Raw genomic sequence first — 20831 nt, 5'->3', positions numbered from 1 at the left:
GCCTGAGCCGTCGAGGCAAAAATGGGAGCCGGCGAATCAAGGAGCAGAGCCTTTAAGTCAAGAGGGGCTGAGTGGGAGGAGAGTTTGTGGCGCGGCGAGTTTGAGGGAGCGCATAAGTAGCCCGGGGAGAGCGAGGAGGCGGCCAACCGGAGCTCTTGGCTCTTTTGGCTGGACCCACGCGAGGTCCTCTCTTTCCAGCGCCGACCGGGAAACGGCGCCCAGACCTGCCTAGAAGAGAACGCCAGGCGTCCAAAGTCCGCGCTGGCAATCGGCGGCTCCTCCTCCCACATGGGGCGCGAGGAGCTTCCCTTCGGCCGCCGGGGCTGCTCTTAGGGAGCGCGAAGGTTTCCTCGCAAAGTGACGCCCGCAGCGGCTGCGGCAGAAGGAGGCGGGGAGGCAGCCAGAAGAAAAGCGGAGGGTTTGATCTCTGCTAGGTGCTTCCCCGGTCTTCCTTCCGTTCCCCGTTTCTCTCGGCGGTCTCTGATGCGCTACCGGCCCCGGCGGGGGACGGCGGCAACCCTGCGGGAGGAGCCAAGGGTGGCGCTAGTTTGATGTTCCTCACCGAGAAGCGTCAGAAGAGCTGATCCTTCGTGCTCAGGATGATCGAGGAGGACGCTGCTCTGAGTAACGGCGGCAGGGGGCTCTCCGGCCAGTGGGCAGACGCGGCGGCCACTCGACCCCGCACCACCGAGCGACACATCACGGTGCACAAGCGCCTGGTGATGGGCTTCGCCATCTCCATCCTGGCGCTGCTGGTAGTCACCATGATCGCCGTGTTGCTCAGCGTGCGCATCGAGGAATGCAGCAGCGGCACCACGCCGGACGGCCCAGGAGGCAGGGCGGGCAACCGGAGTGTCCCGGCGGCAGCTGCCGCTGCAGCCCCCGCAGGAAGTGCCCGCTTGAACCAGAACAGCGCCGGGGAAACCCCTGGAAGTGCAGGGGAAGAGACGGTGGCGTTGGAAGCGGCTAGAGGGGAAGAGGAGGAGGAGTGGCCGAGGCGGCGGGGGGAGCAACCGTGGACCCAGCTGCGCCTTCCCGGACACCTGCGCCCCCTCCACTACAACCTGATGCTGAGCGTCTTCATGGAGAACTTCACCTTCAGCGGCGAGGTCAACGTGCAAGTCGAGTGTCTCAACGCCACCCGTTACCTCGTTCTCCACGCCCACCGCATGCACATCGAAGCAGTCCGTGTGGCCGAGGACCGGCTGGCCGGTGCCCTGAACGTCTCCGGCTTCTTCTTTTACCCACAGACCCAGGTCTTCGTCATAGTCCTCAATCGGAGCTTAGAGGAACAGAGAAGTTACAACCTTAAGATCCTCTATAACGCTCCGATCGAGAACGAGCTTTTGGGATTTTTCCGCAGCTCTTACGTCCTCTACGGGGAAAGAAGGTATCGATCTCCTTTCCATACTTGCCCTTCCTTTACCCTCTTCCCCCTTTTTTATTGTGTGTAGTCGGAATAACAAGTGCTTCCTGAAAATTCCTGCATAAGGGCACCGTTTGCATTAATATAGAGTCATGTTAACCAAAAGGTTTAACTTCCCAGCACCCCCCCAAACTTTTTTTTAAATTTAACATTTTACTTTAGAATATAAGAGACCTTATAATCATCTTTAATACATCTGTATGCCAGAAATGGATATGTTTGGCGTTAAAGCCACTTGAATTAAACTTCTGCAAAAGTTTTCATGTTAACTGCTTAAACTCTATCCTGTACCTCCAGCAAAGTTCACATTTTACTTAGGCAGGATCTGATCAATTAAATTTGGAATTTAACTGTCCTTCCATTTGCAACTTATTTACTGCCTTAAAGTTTGTATAAACTTTCCTGTTCAAAGAGAACCGGATAAAAGAAACAGAATACTGCAATTAGAGTATTTTAAGACTGACATCTTAGAACAACACATTTCTTTTATGATGCTTAATTCTGAAATGCGGTTTAGAGAGAAGATTTCTTCTTACTATAGCAATACTAATGGCAAAGTAATTTTATTCTGCTATACCTGTATCTGCACAATGGGGTCTCCCTGCATTTATTCTTGGTTTCATTTCACAAAAAGGCAAAGCTATGTGGCATTCCTAGGAAAAAGGGGAACAATTAATTGTACTTCATTAGATTTTTTTCAACTGCGTCCTTGGTGGGGAAGTGGATTTTCTTACTCATAGCTTGTAACAATAATTGACCCTGGGATGTTAACAGAATAATTTGCAAGTGTTATTCAGTCTATGAGAGAGCTGTATTTGACTAGCCACTATTTCCTACATCTTACCATAAGGTCCAAGACGAGATAGGCAACCTGGTAGCTTCCCAGAGTTGTGGTTTTTCAGGTTACTCTTGCTATAGGAGAAATTAGTCAATACTTTTTAACTTGGCACTGTTGCATATGCATTTGTTTACATCAACAAGCATAGCAATTGAGATAAAAGGAATTGTTTATAAAGAATTTAAAGAAGCTTCTCTTACTGAGAAAGTTTTAAAGAGTACCACCAGTACATGATCTACCTAGCTATAGTTTATTAAGGAAATATTTTGTTGTATATTCAAGTGAACTGCAAAGGACTTTAATACTAAACTTATCTGTGTAAATACTTTACAATGGGGTGGGGGTTTAGATCTGCTTGATAGTAAACATGGAGAGAGCAGAAACAATGAAGGGGGAAGGTTTCAGAAGTAGAATTTCAAATAGAGAAAAGCACTCCTTTCCTTGTTATGATTTTAGACCACCCATTCCAAGTATACTCTGCAGTTGAGAAGAAAGTCTTGGGCTTCTTTACTGATCACATTATATAGACCAAGTCTGTTAAGAATAAGTTTTAAGTTTTTTATTCAACAAAAATCAAATAACAAAGCCCAGTCCTAATTCCTTAAAGAAAGCTTTAGATTAAGGAAAGCAGAAATAAATTTATGATAACTTTGTTATCAGAAATATAAAAAGGATTTATTTTCATTCTGAACATTATTGAAAACCGAACCTTGATCTTATTCTGTACATCTCATAATTTCTTTGACAGTTTATCTTGAACAACTAGTTTACTTAAGTCATTGCCATCCAAAAAATGAGTGTGCCTTCACCTTAATTATGCCAACATCCTATACCTTATACTAATATAACTTTCCTCAAAATGTGTGAAATGTTTTTGCAGCATAATGGTCCATTAAAAGGATATTACCTCCAAATTCCATGCAGCAAGCATATGCAGGATCACAGACTTCTATTTTTATTGCTTTAATAATACCGAAGATATGCTTTCTCTACAGAGAAATGTAGTTTGAGGCAAATTTCCTTTCTAAGCTTTATAATAATAATAATTTCTTAAACTTGATTTCTACCAAACTTCCTGGAAGTGGACTCTGAAAACTACAAGTATGAAAACAAGAAATTATAATAAAACATTAAAAATAAAAATAAATGGCAAGCGTGACAAAGTAATTGAAAGGTTGTGGCAAAATTATAAATAATGCACATGCAGTAATGTAACAATTACAACGAAGTCTTAGCATATGTACACACCGAAGAAATAATACCAATAGTTTTTAATATCTATTCACATAGTTAATTTATTGATTATGCATTTATGTTGCAGTCTTGTACCCACTTATCTGCAAATAATCTTCAGTGAATACTGTGGCATTTTCTGAGTAGAGTGCCATAGAATTGTCCACTTATCAAAGAATTGCACAAAACAAAATTTTAAATTGCTGTAAATTGGTCCAGCTCTATTTAAGTCAACAGATCAATACCTAATCTCACATAGGGAGGTTCAAGCACTTTGTACTTTTCTGAGAGAGAAGTAAAGTATCTTTGAAATATAGACCACATTGAACTGTTTAATGTTTTCTTTTTGAAATATCAAAAGTTTATTAGGCAATCATGATCTAGAACACATTTCTGTGGAAAAATATGCCTGAAAGTTTGGCAACCCTATAACTGTTGGAAACAGGATGACCTATAATTAAAATGATTTCAGAGTTTTCATGGGATTATGTAGCAGTTAAGAAAATTAGTAATCAGCATACAAAATATCTGTCAACATTCTTTGCACAATAGTCTAATGATAAGTAGCTCCAAGCAGTTATATTCTTTGACTTATTTATATTTAATTGAATTTAGTAGACCTTTATTTCCTTTATTTGTTCATTTGATCCAATGTTTTATTATCATAAGTCTTCCATAGAAGTGATAAAGATAGATAAAGGAAGATAGGGCCAATTTCTTGACCCTATCAGCAAATAACATAAATATTTCTAAAATATTGCGGAGACTCTAAAATACTAATTTTTCTGTTGAGGTAATTTAATCATTGATGGTTTAAAGTAAAATCAAAACACTACAATAAAAGTTTTAGTTATTGTATTGTATTGGTGACATAACAGTATTTTAAGGGACATCATATGCAAATTATCCTAAAAATGAATTGACTTTTTATATATATTAGAACAAAACAATTCCTTCAATCCTAATAGCTTTGTTACTTTTCAAAACTAATTTCTAGACAGGATGTTTTAGGAAACATATCTGCCTTTTTAATAGAAAAGGTAGAATTAAAATAGGTACAAATTGCTGTCATCTGTATTCAAGGATGCCATCCTGTAAATTTTTCTTTCCCATAATTACACATTTGAGATATAATCCTGTCATTAACTACCACATGTGTGTAAATTCTGAAGTTTAAACAAAGCATATGCAGGACCAGAGACTTCTATTTGCATTGTTCTAATAAATGACTGGATAGTCAAGATATATTTTCTAATATATTAAAACCACCATGATATTAAGAACCCCACAAGGCCCACTAGCTATGAATACATTTTAATCCTCTAATTCATCTTTACTTTCAACAAGTATCAGAATATATAAATAAGCTTTTATTGCATTTCATTTATATTCAGCACATAGAGCACTATGTGTTAGAACATAATTATTTATGCTTGGTGAAGTTAATACAAAGATATGATTATCTCTCACACATATAATTTAGTATTTAAGGGCTAAGAATGGCATTTGTAAGTCTTTCATGAGGCAGAAATTATCACCAGGTCAACTTTTCAGTTTGATCTTTCTGATACTTATTATGAATCTAAAGAATGCCCACATCAGTTCATCCACTCTGACTGAAAATTTAATCCTGCAATTAATTTTGCTCCAGATATTCTGGCATTAGTGGCTTGGAATGACATAGAACAACCAGTTGCCACAAACCTGGTAGGTGCGCTTTGGACATGTTTTTATTTGAAATAATTATATCATTAACCATTTTTAGAATGTATATTTTCAACTATCATATATGTTTCAACTTATCATAATTAATTTTTTTAAGCAAATGTAATGATTCCATCTTTTATTGTTGGAATTTTAATAATTCTTTTTAATTAGGGCTTTGAGATTATGCCAAGTTCAAGAACTAAATACTTGAAAATATTACTCAATTAAAATATAAGAAAGTTGATTTTTTAAAAAAAAGTAGTCTGGGAACATGATCCATTAATAAGAAAATAAGTGGGATTTAATATTTACTTAAATATCTAATAATTTAGAACATTTAATTTGCTGTGAAATGATTACAGAAAACTAAATATTGTAGAAATTACAATCACACCTTTTAAAGTGTCATTTTAATACTGGCAGGTTTCATTTGTCAAAGTTACATGCATTTATTTGAAAAATAGTATTAGTAATATTTGGTCTTCGAAGACTATAGAAAATATTGTCAGACATACAACAATAAAATTAAAATTATGTTCTGCCTAAAAATATGAAATCATAAATCTCAGGCAAATGTATGGTTAAAAGAAATCGAACAAAATTTCAAGATTTCCATCAGTTTTATAGCTCTATTATACAAAGTTTCATTAGTTTTTATTTCTGGATAAAAAAAAAATGCAAAAATTATACAGAAATAAAATAAAGATTTAGAAGCCTTCTACTCAGTAAAACAAGCGGTCAGTGTCTTAGCTATTGTTACAATATGAGCAATAAATGTAATATATGTGTGGGCATGTCAACATATAGAATGTGGATTAATTTTCAATAACCTTTAAACTTTCACCACTCTTCCATCATTAACTAAGTATTTTTCCATTGGAATTAGATAAAGCCAAGTACAAACAAATGCTATACCGGTAGTATGGCCATGGGATTCCATGTTGTCTCTTCACTTTTTTCTCTGCAAGTCTGAAAAGGAAATTACTTTTACTTCTGGATGTTGACTAATTTGCAATATCCCATTACAACAAATCTAGCAAATTGTGTCTTATTTCAGTTAACAAATCTGGCTCTGAAAGCAATCCTTGTTTCTCTTTGTTTTGTGATTTGGAATTGCAATATATTCAAAGCCAAAAGTCCCTTTTTAATGTGCAAATAAAGAGGGAAAAGGTAGCCCAAACATTGCTGTACATAATGCTCTTTGAACTAAGCCAATGCTTTTATATATATTTGACACAGTTTTTCTTAGTATTCCTATTTGATAAATGCTACATATAGTAAAATATCGGAATTATTACTGATGGGGCAAGATTGGCATCTAGCAAATACCTTAAATTTGTAATATTACTGACATGTTGCTTATAAAAACAACAGTTTCCAAAGTATTCTTATGAGAACCAGCTTAGTATAGTTTTTAAGGCATCAGGCTAGAAACCAGGAGACTGTGAGTTCTAGTCCCATCTTAATCACAAAGCCAACTGTGTGATCTTGGGCCAATCAGACATACTCAGTTCTAGAAAGTAGGCAATGGCAAACCATTAATGAAATCTTGCCAGGTAAACTGCAGGGACTTGTCCAGACATTGAATTGAAGGTGTCGAGTATTCTTAGGTGAGAAAACACTGTACAACATATGAAGTCAGAGTGCATTGCAGAGTTCCTGAAAAGTATCATTAATATAATTGTAAGCTATAGTTAACTTGCTTTTATTTTTCCTGGATTTATTCCTGTCTAAGATTCTGCTATAGGTTGCAGCACTTGGTAAGATTTTTAAAAACTCTTGGTAAGGGTTTTTAAAAACCATATTGATAGAATTAGCAGATAAATATTTTCTCTAGAGTTAAATGTAATTTTGGCTTTATGTTGCATATTACTGCTCTTTCAAACACTTTCTCAAATTCAAAACATTTTTTTAAATAAAAAAATCTGTAGATACAGATATGGCTATAATAATTCTAGTTATTCATAATGAAAGGTCATTCAAAACCAAATAATTTTGGTCCACAAGGAAAAAAATGCTGACAAAGCTTCATAATGATGGTTGCTCTTTTTTTCCCATTGCAAATTTTCTGCAAGTTGATCCTTTTTTAAGGATCCATTGGGTGTAACAGGGAGTTGACCGACAGGAATTGACTGATTATTGCTTGAGTCTGATATTGTGGGCAGAGGGAGTGTGAGCGACTGGCCCAAAGTCACTTAACTGATCTAAGACAGGATTAAAACTCACAGCTTCTGGTTTCTAGCCCAGTATACCTTGCTCAGTAGTAGTAACTGTGAAAGGGATTTTGGAGTCCTAGTGGACAGCCATTTAAATATGGGCCAGCAGTGTGCAGCAGCTGCCAACAAAACCAACACAGTTCTAGGCTACATAAACAGAGGGATAGAATCAAGATCACGTGAAGTGTTAATACCACTTTATAATGCCTTGGTAAGGCCACACTTGGAATACTGCATTCAGTTTTGGTCACCGCGATGTAGAAAAGGTATGGAGACTCTAGAAAGAGTGCAGAGAAGAGCAACAAAGATGATTAGGGGACTGGAGACTAAAACATATGAAGAATGGAATAGAACAAGAAGCAATGGGTGGAAACTAATCAAGGAGAGAAGCAACTTAGAACTGAGGAGAAATTTCCTGACAGAACAGTTGGAATCAGTGGAACAGCTTGCCTCCAGAAATTGTGAATGCCCCAACACTGGAAGTCTTGTAAGATGATGTTGGATAGCCATTTGTCTGAAACTGTACAGGGTTTCCTGCTTAGGCAGGGGGTTGGACTAGAAGACTTCCAAGGTCCCTTCCAACTCTGCTATTGTATTGTATCCACTAATAACCACTAATCCAAACTTGCCGTCATTTGCATTACAATATTTTTTTGCATCCAGTTCTGAATGAAAACATTTTTTCCCCTTCCAGGTTTCTTGCAGTTACACAGTTTTCTCCTACACATGCCAGAAAAGCCTTTCCTTGCTTTGATGAACCTATCTACAAGGCCACATTTAAAATCAGCATCAAACATCAAGCAACTTATTTATCTTTGTCCAATATGCCAGTGGAAACCTCTGTTTCTGAAGAAGATGGATGGGTTACGGATCACTTTTCACAGACTCCACTCATGTCCACATATTACTTAGCTTGGGCTGTTTGCAATTTTACATACCGTGAGACTACCACAAACAATGGTGTTGTAGTAAGTATTGCTCAGTCTACTTTCACTGGGAAATGTTTGGGAATGAACATGACATATTAGGATAAAAGTGTTTAGTTATTCAGCAATGTCTCATTGGCTATGGCCATTTCCGTTTAATTTATAGATATCCAATTAGTGCCTTATACTGACAGTCTGGAATATCTGCTTAATCTTTTAGAGTCAGAAAAGAGAAAATAGGATTGAGCTGTTGAATCAGCTTTAAAGATTTGTTGCATCTTTTAATATTGATAAAAGATTCTTTTATTTATTTGTATTTATTTTATTTATAACTTGTGGCAATCTGGCAGTTCTCAGCAACTAGTATCATTTATAGAAATTAGTCAAAGGAACTGTTATTATTAAAAGCTTAGGTATCCTTCATCCTTCTTTGCTTACTTTATTTTCAAAATTGTATGTCATCTTTCAAAATCAGGTTTTCTCATGGATGTTTAGTTAGTAATGAAACCCCCCCCCCATTTTAAGTACAGGTACTTGTCATTAATTGATTCTAGAAGGTGTGATGAATAGCAAAAGTGACAAGTACCAAACAATGTTTTCCTCTAAGGAATAATGTAGTGAGTCAACAAGTTTTAACTTGTACATAGAGTACCAACAAACGAGTACTGGGACAATTTTTTTCACATCAAAATGCCAAATTTGATCAGTTTTAAAGCAGTTGAGTATCAAGGTACCACTGTAAACAGTAATTTTAAATATATTTTTGACCATGTTTGAATTATTGTACGGTTTGGGATTCAAATATCAGCCTATTTAAGGCTGATATTTGTTCTTAAGCTTAACATGGAACTAACGAATTCTGTGAAGCATTCTGGGGTGATCAAATGCTTTGTGGTCTTCTAATTAACCATTCTATTTTCTGAATAAAGGACTTTAATATTTGAAGTTGATTGTGAAGAAGAAGCATCAACATAGTTGTCTCACTAAGAAGCTAGCTATTGCTAGAATTGAGCACCTAAATTTATTTTCAGTTCAAGTTATTACCTTGGGAGACCACCTGCTGCCAATTACCTCCAACAGACCGATTACATCCCACAGATTAGGCCTCCTCCGAATTCCATCCACTGGCCAATGCCGATTGGCTACCACCCAGAGGAGGGCCTTCTCTGTGGCTCCTCCGGCCCTTTGGAACGAGCTCCCCGTGGAGATTCGGACCCTCACCACCCCCCAGGCTTTCCGCAAAGCCCTTAAAACCTGGCTGTTCCGACAGGCCTGGGGCTGATGAGCTCTTGTCCCCGCTCGAATGGTGTGGCTGTTGATTGTTTTTAAATTGTGGTATTGTTTTGTCCGTGTCTTTTTTTCCTGTTTGTATCCCCCCCCTGACTTGGTTTGTGAGCCGCCCTGAGTCCCTCTGGGAATAGGGCGGCATAGAAATTCAATAAAATCGAAAAAATCGAAATCGAAAAAATTCTACTATTAAACATAATTAGCATTTCTATCCCAGGATGAGATTTTAATAATTTTGCCACCAAATCTTTCTATAGCTCCATTCTATTATGTCTAGAGACATAAGCTTAGCAAGAATACAAGACTTCTGATTGGATTTTCAGCCATATTTTTACATCATTGATGAATAGGTTTATAATGTAGTTTATAATGTATAATGCATACACATGCTTGTGGGCAAGTATTTCATTTACATTTATATTGTACCTCATCCATTTGACTTTTGCATCATAGCCTTCACTTAGTATTCCAGTTTGAAGGAGATATTCACGTATGGTTTATGGTAATTGGCAGAAAGCTACACACTTCATGTATTAATGGAAGTCTACTGATGATAGTTTTCTTTTGTTTAAAAATATCACAAACGTAACTATGTAGTGAACTAAAATATATACAAACAACTTTGCCTGCTAAATAGATGATTTAAAACAAAACTTCCTGCCAATTCACATTCCTAATGAAAGTCAAATGGGAAAAATGTTCTTTTGTTTAGTCCAAATTGTGGTAGCAATAAAATTCAAATTTAAAGACTACATCAGAGGGGTTTCTTATCTGTTTAAATTTTTACTAGGATATGTAAACTATTCTGTGTACAAACACATATTTGCATTATACAGCTGTTTTCATGTGATCTGTACTGAATCAAAACATCTATTTTAGTCCATGCACCGAGAACATCATACTGGTATTATAGCACAACATATCTCACTAGCTGACCTGTCTGCCTTCTACTCATTCTAGCACCTTCCTTCCTCCTGCATGGTTACAAGGAAATGTTGACTACATTCCACAGTATATTCTTCATTTAATTCAGAGATCAAGAAAACTCAAAGGGCTTGGCCTGCATTCTACACGTTGAATGTAGCTGAGGAATATGCTGTGCTGGGATATCTGGGAGGCAACTAAAGGGAAGTAGGAAAGAGTAGGCACTGCAAAGGTGTGGAGTAGTGGTTGAGCCCTTGGAGTAAGCCACAGTGGAAGCTATTAAGAGGAAGAGGGGTGAGTGGGGCGATGCACATCAGCCTTCCATCACTTGATCCATTCAGAATTGATTTCACCTAAACCCCACAACAATCAAACAATTGAAATAGCTTGGTAGATCTTATGATATTGTATTCTAGTTTCAAAGCAAAACAATTTTTCTGTTATGTACTCTTAATATTTACATTTGGAGTTCAAGTTTGCATATGCAATGATTCAGATACCACATCTTTGCAGCAAAGACATTAAATTAGGTTGGGAGTTTATGACTGACTTAAGATTTTTCCAATTCGGGACTGAGATTCCAACTGTATGGTGATATGCTCTTGGGAAAAACACCCATTCATTTTTAAGCAATGGCATGTACACTGTTTTGTCCTGTGATTTTGCGGTATAAATTCTATTTAAAAGCAAGTTGTTAACATATATAGGAGGGGCTTCTCCTGCAGATGTAAGGCATAGCATTTATTTCGTTTTGTTCAGTGGAATCTGCCCTGTAGTAACATTGTTCAAGATTTCAGGCTTAATTTGTTTGTTTGACTGAAGACCAGCCCACTGACGGTTAACTTAAAATCAGCTGGATTGCAAAACTATAATATATATTTCCCCTCTCATCACAGCAAATATTGTGAAAGTAGGAATTGTTTCCTGACATAATTCTCAGAAAGGTATACTGCAGGTTTTGAATTATATTACTTAGCTTTCATTTGAAGTTCCCCAAAGCCAGATCACAATTTTGTTTACTGTTTTTCGTTTGAAAAGTAACTGACTGCAACACTTTGATACATGACTTCAGAGCTGTATAATTTACTTACTTTTTTCATTGCGTTGACTTGAAGAATGAATTATCAGTTGAGAATATATTTAGTGGTTATAATACAGCAAACTCATTTGGCAACCTTATTTTACCTGATCTCTTTCTTCAAAAGATATGTGGATAATTACATTTCATACAGGTATTTCTGGCGGCTAGAGGTCCTTCAAATGAGAGAAAAGAATACTTTTCTTCAAGAATTGAGCATGTAGCTTGATTGGACTCTGCTTTCCCTGAATCAGAATAATATATAGTGATTTGCACCTGAATAAATCTCAAATCCATTAAGTAAAGAGCAGTGATACACTAGCATAATGCTATAGATTAACAGCATTTATTTAAATGGTCTTTCACTCAGAGAAGTTGTTATAATACCATATGCAACTATTCTGTGTACTGCCAGCATAGAAATGCTACAGTTTTCATTGATAGTGCAGGTATGGAGGGAAAGAGGAATGTTAATATTTAAGAATACTATTTGGTAATGCTTCAATTGGAACCTGTTATATTATTTATTTGTCAAATTTGTACGGATGCCTATCTCACAAAAAAGGGACTCTGGGCTCAACTACAAATATTTAATAAAAATAATAAATATATAACAGTTATCTCAAGTATGAAAACCATAAAAACAGGAGAAGATGATAGCCACAGTAAAGGAACCATCACCAGAATTCCCTGGTCCCCTAGACTCTCCAGGCCTGAAGGCATAGTAATGTTCTGAGGGGGCTGTGGAATGTTAAGAGGGATAAATATCACTTCTGATGAGAAGGTTCCATAAGGCGGGCACCATGGCAGAGAAGACCTGCCTTCTGGATCTCACTGCGTAGTTCAGATATGGTGGAACAGGCCTCCCATCTATGGGAAATGGTCCCACAGATGAATTGGCCACGTGTCATGAAGGGATTTAAAGATTTAAAAGCGGCATCTTGATTTGGACCCAGAAGCAAATTGGCAACCGATGTAGCCCACAGAGCAGAGGTGTAATGTACCATACTAAGGTCACACATAACTGCCTGCACTGTTCCATTTCGTATTGGCTGAAGCTACTTGATATACTTCAAAAGCAGCCCCATGTAGATGGCATTACATAAATCCAAGCAGGAGTTTACCAGGGAATGAATGACAGTGGACAATCCTCTCCCATCCACAATGGACACATAATACAAAGCTGTGCAAAGGAAACAACTACCACCTACCCTTCGAACAGGAGTAATGAAGCCAGCAGGGACTTCCCAGTTCTGTCTAAGGCAGTGCCACCTCATCCAGCACCAAAGATGGTTTAGTGCTACAATTGGAAAGTTCCCAAGCCCAAAGCCTCTCAGTCTTGCCAGGGTTCAACTAAAACCTGTTGCTTCCCCACCAGACCATCATCGTCTTTAGGCACTGAGATAAGTTGTTCATAGCATTGCTTTATTCACCAGGGACAGAATTATATGACTAGGTATCATCAAGTACTAGAGACGTTTAAACTCATTGCTTGACTGTTATATGTAGAATGTGAAGAGAAGAGTGTAATAAGATTTTTTTAGCTTATAAAAAGAAAAGTTACATTGTAGAACTTCTACAGGGAATTCTTGAATGGATTGGATTGGAAAAGTAGCTGGTTACTGTATATATCAGAATAATTATATATTATCTCCAGTATCAGAAACAGTATGCATGTTGGTATTATTTTTATATATTTTTCTGTCTTTCCTTCAGGTTATGAAGATGGCATACAATCCTGAAAAATAGGTTGGATAGGTTGAGGATATGTCTTGCCCCAAATTCACCAGTATTAAAAGTCAAAGGATATTGACTTTGCCATATTATTCAGCGGTAGACTGGGCTATCAATGTAACAAGCTGTTCTTTGAAAAATAGATTTAGCCTTTGAAACCACTATTTAATTCTTAGGTTGAAAAGTAAAAATCCACATGGAAGATAAAATAATAAAAAGACGTTAGGCTATGGCACAGTCTAAATTTATTTTTGACTGAAATATCATGGCAACTTGGGTGTGTGTGTGAACCTTATTTTCCTTGCCTTTTCAATGGTTTGCTTTGAATTCTAAGGGAATAATTGCAAGTGAACAGTTTATTTAACCTCTTTACCATTCCTGGAGTATCTATAAGTAGCTCACATTTTGCTTGCAGTTCATTTGTTATTCAGATTTACTGAACAATTGTCACTATGTATTTTGGAGCTGATTGCAGATATTCTGCACTTCAGCTCTGTACTGTATAAAACTATGTGCCAATAAAACATATATTTATGCAGTACTAGTTTTTAGTTTCTGTAGATATTTTCACCAATTTAAAAAATAACTGTCTTTAGCAGTTTGAACACTATTATATATATTGATATAATAAATTAATTTGAAATTCAAATGAACATTGTACTATTCATGCAGAAGAAATAGCTAGGAGGGATAGTGATGTGATCCACTTTTCCCCTGATACTTTAAAAACTCTGTATTATCCTATATCACTCCATATTATCTTATTTGCTTGTCTTCACAATCTGTATTCATTTTGAATACCCTCTAATAACATTACTTAGTACTGACCTTGATGCACATGTACCTGCTGTCCCAGACTTATGTTGTTTGTCTCAACTTTATTGCTGTAATGAACCAATATATAACTTTTCAAAAAGGAGGATGAATTGCCACAAAAAGGCATTTACCCTGGGATGTTCTTTGCGGGATCTCCAGGTGCTAAATCAGATCATCTCCTCTCACTTATGAAAAAAGAATATTTAAGTCAACGGAGGCCAGGATGATAGGGAACTTTAGCAGAGACTTAAATGGGAAGGTGAAATATTCCAGCTAGCACAATAAAGAGGTCTGTCCAGAGTCTTTTTCAGATTTCCTGAATCTGAATGCACTTTTAATGCACTTTTTGGCTCTTTGCTTTTTGTGTTTATTGCTTGAACATTAAAATATTTGTACAATGCTTACCTACTGGTACTCAGTTGGCTATTAACAAATATTTATTATGAGTTAAGCAGGTCTGCATGTAATTGTAGTTCATTGTGGGTATGTATGTAATGCTTACTTCCCAATGTGGGTCTATTCTGTTGAATTTCATTATTGCCTTCCTTTAGATGTACTAATAATTCTAGACACTGGTGACATCATTCTGGTATTTAAGAGGATTCTAAAATCATTTAAAAATCACCTAGTAATTTTGAACTTTGCTACAAAGCTATCTTTTCTGTCAAAACTTTATGTCACAAAAAACTCCCTGAGGAATAAAACTGTTGATTTTATAAATTAGTGATTAAATAGCAACTACAGTTGTTTTTAAAATGTATTTTTGTCCTGGGCTATTTGGTCTTTTTCAGCCAAGGCTAGCTTTGGATAAAGGGATAACTCTGTAAAAAAAATGAACACCTTGGAACAAAAATAAAATATAAATTTAAGTAATAAATATACATCTTAGAGATTTCAATTGTTTGCTTGCTTAAAGCAGTTAAAATCTTTAATTTTAATAATTGTCTGAAACTAAATTAGCTCCAAAGTGGTTGTGTCTTTTTAATTCAATTCTGCAGAGTGGAAAAAAATATCATTGTTTATGAAGTAATAGTAACATACTGTAAAAATTCCAATTAAGATGATGAAGTAAGTTATGTGACACATGGTATTTTACAAATTACAAGTTACATATTAATGTCTAGAACAATTTTAATGGAGAGAGGTGTTTGGAATGGGTAGAAAGCAGTGATATATTTTAATCTATGACTTTTGGTGATTGCATTTCATTTCTTACTATGCTTTCATCCAATAGAATTCCAGATGTCTATTTATCCGCAAGCTTTTATCTTCAACATGAATATGAGGGGGTATGATTTGAAACTAATGGGGAAAAGGTTCAGGATTCTTGCTGACTGATGCTTTACTGTTTTAAATACATATTTCTTAAAAGTGCTTTTTAAAATAAATGAATGTTGAAAACAGTTGCATTTTTATATGATTTTGAAAGTGATCAGCGCCTTGCTCTTTGACATCTTGAGTAGATTTCAATGGTTAAAGACCAGAAGAATACAATTAAAAAAGGATTATTAATTTTTAATCTGATAAAAACATTTTCTTTAATTTTGCAATACTGTCTTATTGATTGTGTAGTATTTTACCTGACTCTACATGAAACACTGCTCTTACTATTCAAGAGCAAATAAAACTTTTCTTACTACTTTTAGTAAGCAAATGACTCTGTGCATAATAATAGATAACTTCAATTTTGCAAATGAATCTGCAGAAAATGGGTATGCTAAAACCCATGAATTGCAAGCATATAGTCAGCAGTTATTGATCAGTAATTTGAATTTGCAAGCTGGAGATATCTGGAAAATACTGTCCCTGTATAATGCTTACTTCCCCAAAAATAAAATAAAAAGTCCTCAGTCAGCAGTTGTGGTCACATTATTTAAATGAATGAATGTAATATAAATTCTCTACATCTCTATGAATTGAGTGTCATTTAATGAAAATGTTGGATGCCACATATAAACCCATTGCCTATAAATAGATGTAAATAGAAAGTATGGTAAATGTATAGAAATGGTAGCTGAATCTTCAATCTGCTGCATAATAATAATTGTACACATATTAATCATGTGACTGATGCAGGTAGTCTTCAACTTACAACTGTGATAGAGACCAGAAATCCAGTTAGAAATGATTACATTTATAAGTTGAGGCACCCATGAGATGAGACCAGAAGTAATTTTTTCTGCCTTTTTTGTGGCAGTTGTTAAGCGAACGCTTAATCATTAAATTACCTTAAATCTTTATACTTATATACCGCTTCATAGGGCTTTCAGCCCTCTCTAAGCGGTTTACAGAGTCAGCATATTGCCCCCAACAATCTGGGTCCTCATTTTACCCACCTCGGAAGGATGGAAGGCTGAGTCAACCTTAGTCATTAGGTGAATGCTACAATCCTTTAATGAACCTATTCATTTGAATGGGCTTTTTTTGTTGCTGGAAACTAGCAAAAACCACCACATATTGTAGTCACATGACGGTGGGAAATGGTGATAGGTTGTGAAGCTGATCTGCCTGACATGTGGCCATCCCAATTTGAAACAGTCATAAATTGACTGGATGTAGATTGGGGATATCTGTAATCACAATAACTTTTATACTATTGGTAATTTGAGTGCAATACAATGTTTCTTTTGAATTAATATTGTTTTCATTTTAGGCAGTTCTGCAATAGTGGGGTAACTTCAGGTAGTGAATAATTATTTTTAGGGAATGGTTGCATGTGGAACTGACTGGACTTATTCTAGAAAGTTGGTACTGGAGAGTTAGCAAGTTGCTATGATGAGGAGAGGCAAGATTAGCTACAGCAACTACAGCTACCAGATATTGTTAAAAGGATGAAAGAAGAGAGGGCAGGAAAGCAGGAAAACACTGAGCAACCAGTCCTGGAGATCAAACCTTGAAGTAATAGCTGCAATTCTAAAGAATTAATTTTCCATTGGCAACAAATAATTTGGAAGCTATAGAATGATATCTATTTGTCTTGTTCATCTGAGTACTTTCACAAGAGATTGTTACTCTCAACAGATTTTACTTTATATAATACTTATTTATAGTCAGGAGCACCCCACCCCTCACCCATGTTTGCATGCTTGAAGTATTCTCCAATGTTGTGTCTAAATCCTGGATCTTTTCCATTAGCAGAGTCTCCCGAGGAATGTTTTTCTGTGTGTATGTTTTAAAATAACTGTGAACTTTATATATGCACTTACAGTATATTATTGAGCTGCAAGGAATTAGAAAAAAAATCTTTGGGTATCTGTCTCTGGTTATTCCTAGAATTAGTTGGTGAATTACAACATACAATTTGTCAGAAAAGTCATTTTCCAAAAGTTCTGATATAATCTTTTAAAATAGGTTCATGGAAGGTGATTTCTTAATCATAAACTTTAAAATAATATTTTGCCTACTTTAATCCATGATTCTGATCCTCATGTATAATGATTAGTACCTAATATGCAGTTTATGGAAATTTTGCTTTGAAGTCTGAAGCATGAATATTTTTTTGTAATCTTTGAACCCAGTATTAGATGCAAGTGACTTGTTTCCTAAAAGTATTTATTTACTGGATCAGAATGGCCTTGGGAATATAAGCATAAGGCTAAAAGTACTTTCTGTAAGGGAAATACAAAGTTAAATGAAAACAGTTGGAAGAATGTTATGCCAGGTTCATAGAAAGGTGAGCTCATTCCTGTACTGGAGTGAATACCTACCATCAGGCGTATCATCAGGTCTCCTATGTATGTATTATCATGGCAGGCAATCTTATACTTGCTGGCAAAAATTTGAATAACAGATATTTATCAGAAGAAAGTTGATGTGTGCTTGCTTATTTATTTATTTATTTATTTATTTATTTATTTATTTATTTATTTATTTATTTATTTATTTATTTATTTATTCGTAGCCCCGATTTTAAGGTTAAGGATTGAGTGAATGTTAACACTGCTTTTACAAAGGTAAGATAAATACATTATACTTTTGTTCACAATCCTTGTAAAAGGAGAATAGTGACTTTGGTAGCTATTAAATAGTATTACTGCAACTTTCAAGTTAAACTTACCAGTCTGCTTCTTAAATACTGGGAACCAAAAAGAAAAGCTACCAAGAATGAAGAAGATAAGTGAAAGTGAAATGACACATTCCCTTAAAGTGATGGGTTTCATTTGATAAATAATAGCCAATTCCTTTTGCGCCTGTTGATAAGGAATTCAACAGGATGGCTGAAGCTGGTTGGAGAGAAGGCTTGTAGGCCCTCTTAATGAGAAACAAGTGACTGGGAGCATAGCTGAGAAGTGATAAATCGACTCTCACTAAATCCAGACACTGCATCTCTTGGGACTGTGACTGCATCAAAGAAAACCAGTAAAACTAGTGTATCTGTAAATGAATGTCCAATACTTTAATATTAATTTAAGTCTGTTCTTTTACTGCTCTGCCCCCCACATAATAATCTGCAGCCAACTTAAAAACATTTTTTGGGGGACCAGAATAGGCAGGTTTGAAATTAAATGAGATGCAATGACTAAAGTAGTTATTACTTGCAGTATTTCATAAAAAGAACATTCGAAGCATTAATTTTTATTTATATGTACAGGGAAATAAAGCATCCACTGTTCGATGTAGTTTATAGAGTCGTGGTAGCTGCATTTTCACACAAGGAAGCCAGCCAGCCTTGTCACATAAAGATACTGAGAATAAAATATGTTTAATTGTATTCTGATATTTCCACATTGGCATAGGAGCATCTTTAAGAGAATGCATAATCGCAGAAATAGCAATGTTATACATTTTTTCTGTTTAAATAATTGATACTTTGAAGGATACAGAAAGGAAAATAGAAACACAAGGCTTGCATGTGTCTAGTTGATAAGTATACATTTGAGTGATATATTGTATGTTCACTGATGGCAGAAGCCTGAATTAAAGACCAAACACTGTAAGGAATTAGCTTGTCTTGTCCTCAGGATCAGAAAATAGGTCTGCTACTGAAACTGTGCCAGTGAAAACTGCTGAAAATATCTAGAAAACAAAAAGAAAAATTATTATGATCCTGAAGATGTTTGTGTATGTTCACACAAACACACACACACACACCACACATCACAAATGCATGGCTTTTCAGAATGATTTTTCTGAAAGCTATAGGAGTGGGTGTACCTTTGACACCAGCATGGGCAGGTATTTGGGTTAGAAGCCACAGAAACACTAAATACATTTTATTTTCCAGGTACATTATACAGAATTGTACATTTGTGCCCAATTGCTTGGAGAGGCTCGCATCTGCAGAATACAATAATCTTTTTTAGTCATTAAGGTAGCATTTAAGGTAGCATAACATTGCTATCATGTTGAGACCATTTTTAGCACAACTTCTCCAGTGTTTCTACATAGTGTACAAATGCAGCAAAATGTAATGGTCATGAACATCTGAAATTCTATTTTGATCTCTCAGTAAATAGCATCAGAAACATGTAAATAATACATTTTGAGCGCTAGGCCAGGAAAAATGGTTTTACCTTTTCAGTTCCCAGTCTCGTTTTGCAGTATTTATTATGATATTTCACACGATTGCATTTATGTATGACATTTTTTCAGAGTTGCCTTTGATTATGGTGATGGACAGATCTGAACATATATTAACTGAGGCCACTTTCAGCAGCTAGCTTCATTTGGTTATACTAGGCAAATGCCATTTGAATCAATTACTCTTGGTATGTTTTTTTTCAACTGACTTTTTGTATATTTATTCACTAGATTTATCTTCTCTGCAGGACCTTCCATTTTACCCCATAGCAACTGTGGAGGTTCACTGCAAGATTCTGTGCAACAGACTAAAAGTTTACTACTGGAATAAAAAAAATGCTAAAAATGTATGTTATTCCCTTTTTGATCTATAATTAATGCTTTGGAATGTTTCTTTCTTTGTGGAGTATAACAAGCATGGTTCCAACAGTATTTAAAGCTTATTATTTTGGCATACACTACTCATTAGATAAACATATATTTTTTGTAACTTGATTTTAAAATAAATGATTTTCCTACATAAGATTTCCTCTACTACTAGGCAATGATAGTATCAGTAAATACAGTACTCCTGAATTTGCTGGCTGTTTATATGTGGCAGCTTGTCCTACCAGATTTTATTGGTTTTTTTTTCAAAATTGCTTGTTTGGTGTGGTGTTGCTTCTTCTTTGATTCTAATGTTGATTTCTATATTATCTGAGTATTGGTTAATAGGTGAGTAATGTTGACCCAGCTCAATACTGGTTCATTTTATCTGGTATGATAAGCCAATAATCATGCTGAGTCAAGGAAAGTGTGGTTAGCATTTTATTTCTGCACAGAATTAAAGAGAGGAATACTCAGGATGCAAGTCCAATTCATACTCTTTTATATCATAAATCCATATTATGTCCTGATCTTTCATCATTTGTACCTGATTTTTAAGATGTGCAGTTTAGGCTAAGAACCCATAAGAATTATGAAGGGTGCAATTAATTTGCTAATCTCTCCACCTTTGGGTTTGTTTGTTTTAAACATCCTAATAATGAATTTTTTACTGCTGGGTCTTTGATAGAACACTCTTGAACACGGCTAAGTTAAATGTCATGTTACCTTTCCTTGTTCCAGTAATGGTCAGTCCCGTAGC

The 20831-nt window shown here is 35.9% G+C and overlaps 1 protein-coding gene across 1 annotated transcript in view; it reads left to right on the top strand.

Annotated features, from left to right (window-relative positions):
• Window positions 1–84: 84 nt before the first annotated feature.
• The window catches only part of TRHDE (thyrotropin releasing hormone degrading enzyme), a 267004-nt gene continuing 246257 nt past the window's right edge, over window positions 85–20831 (top strand). Inside the window, exons 1-2 of the mRNA XM_087723432.1 lie at window positions 85–1390; window positions 8115–8388. Coding sequence (XP_087579558.1) covers window positions 600–1390; window positions 8115–8388 — 1065 coding nt within the window. The 5' untranslated portion in view covers window positions 85–599. The remainder of the gene's footprint in view (window positions 1391–8114; window positions 8389–20831) is intronic.

The sequence above is a fragment of the Thamnophis sirtalis genome, unplaced genomic scaffold (genome assembly GCF_051295495.1).
Source record: "Thamnophis sirtalis isolate CommonGarterSnake01/CBP01778 unplaced genomic scaffold, rThaSir2_p1.2 scaffold_9, whole genome shotgun sequence".
NCBI classification, from domain to species: Eukaryota; Metazoa; Chordata; class Lepidosauria; order Squamata; family Natricidae; genus Thamnophis; species Thamnophis sirtalis.
The sequence above is the reverse complement of the archived record's forward strand: the minus strand, read 5'-3'. Positions and strand labels throughout refer to the sequence as shown.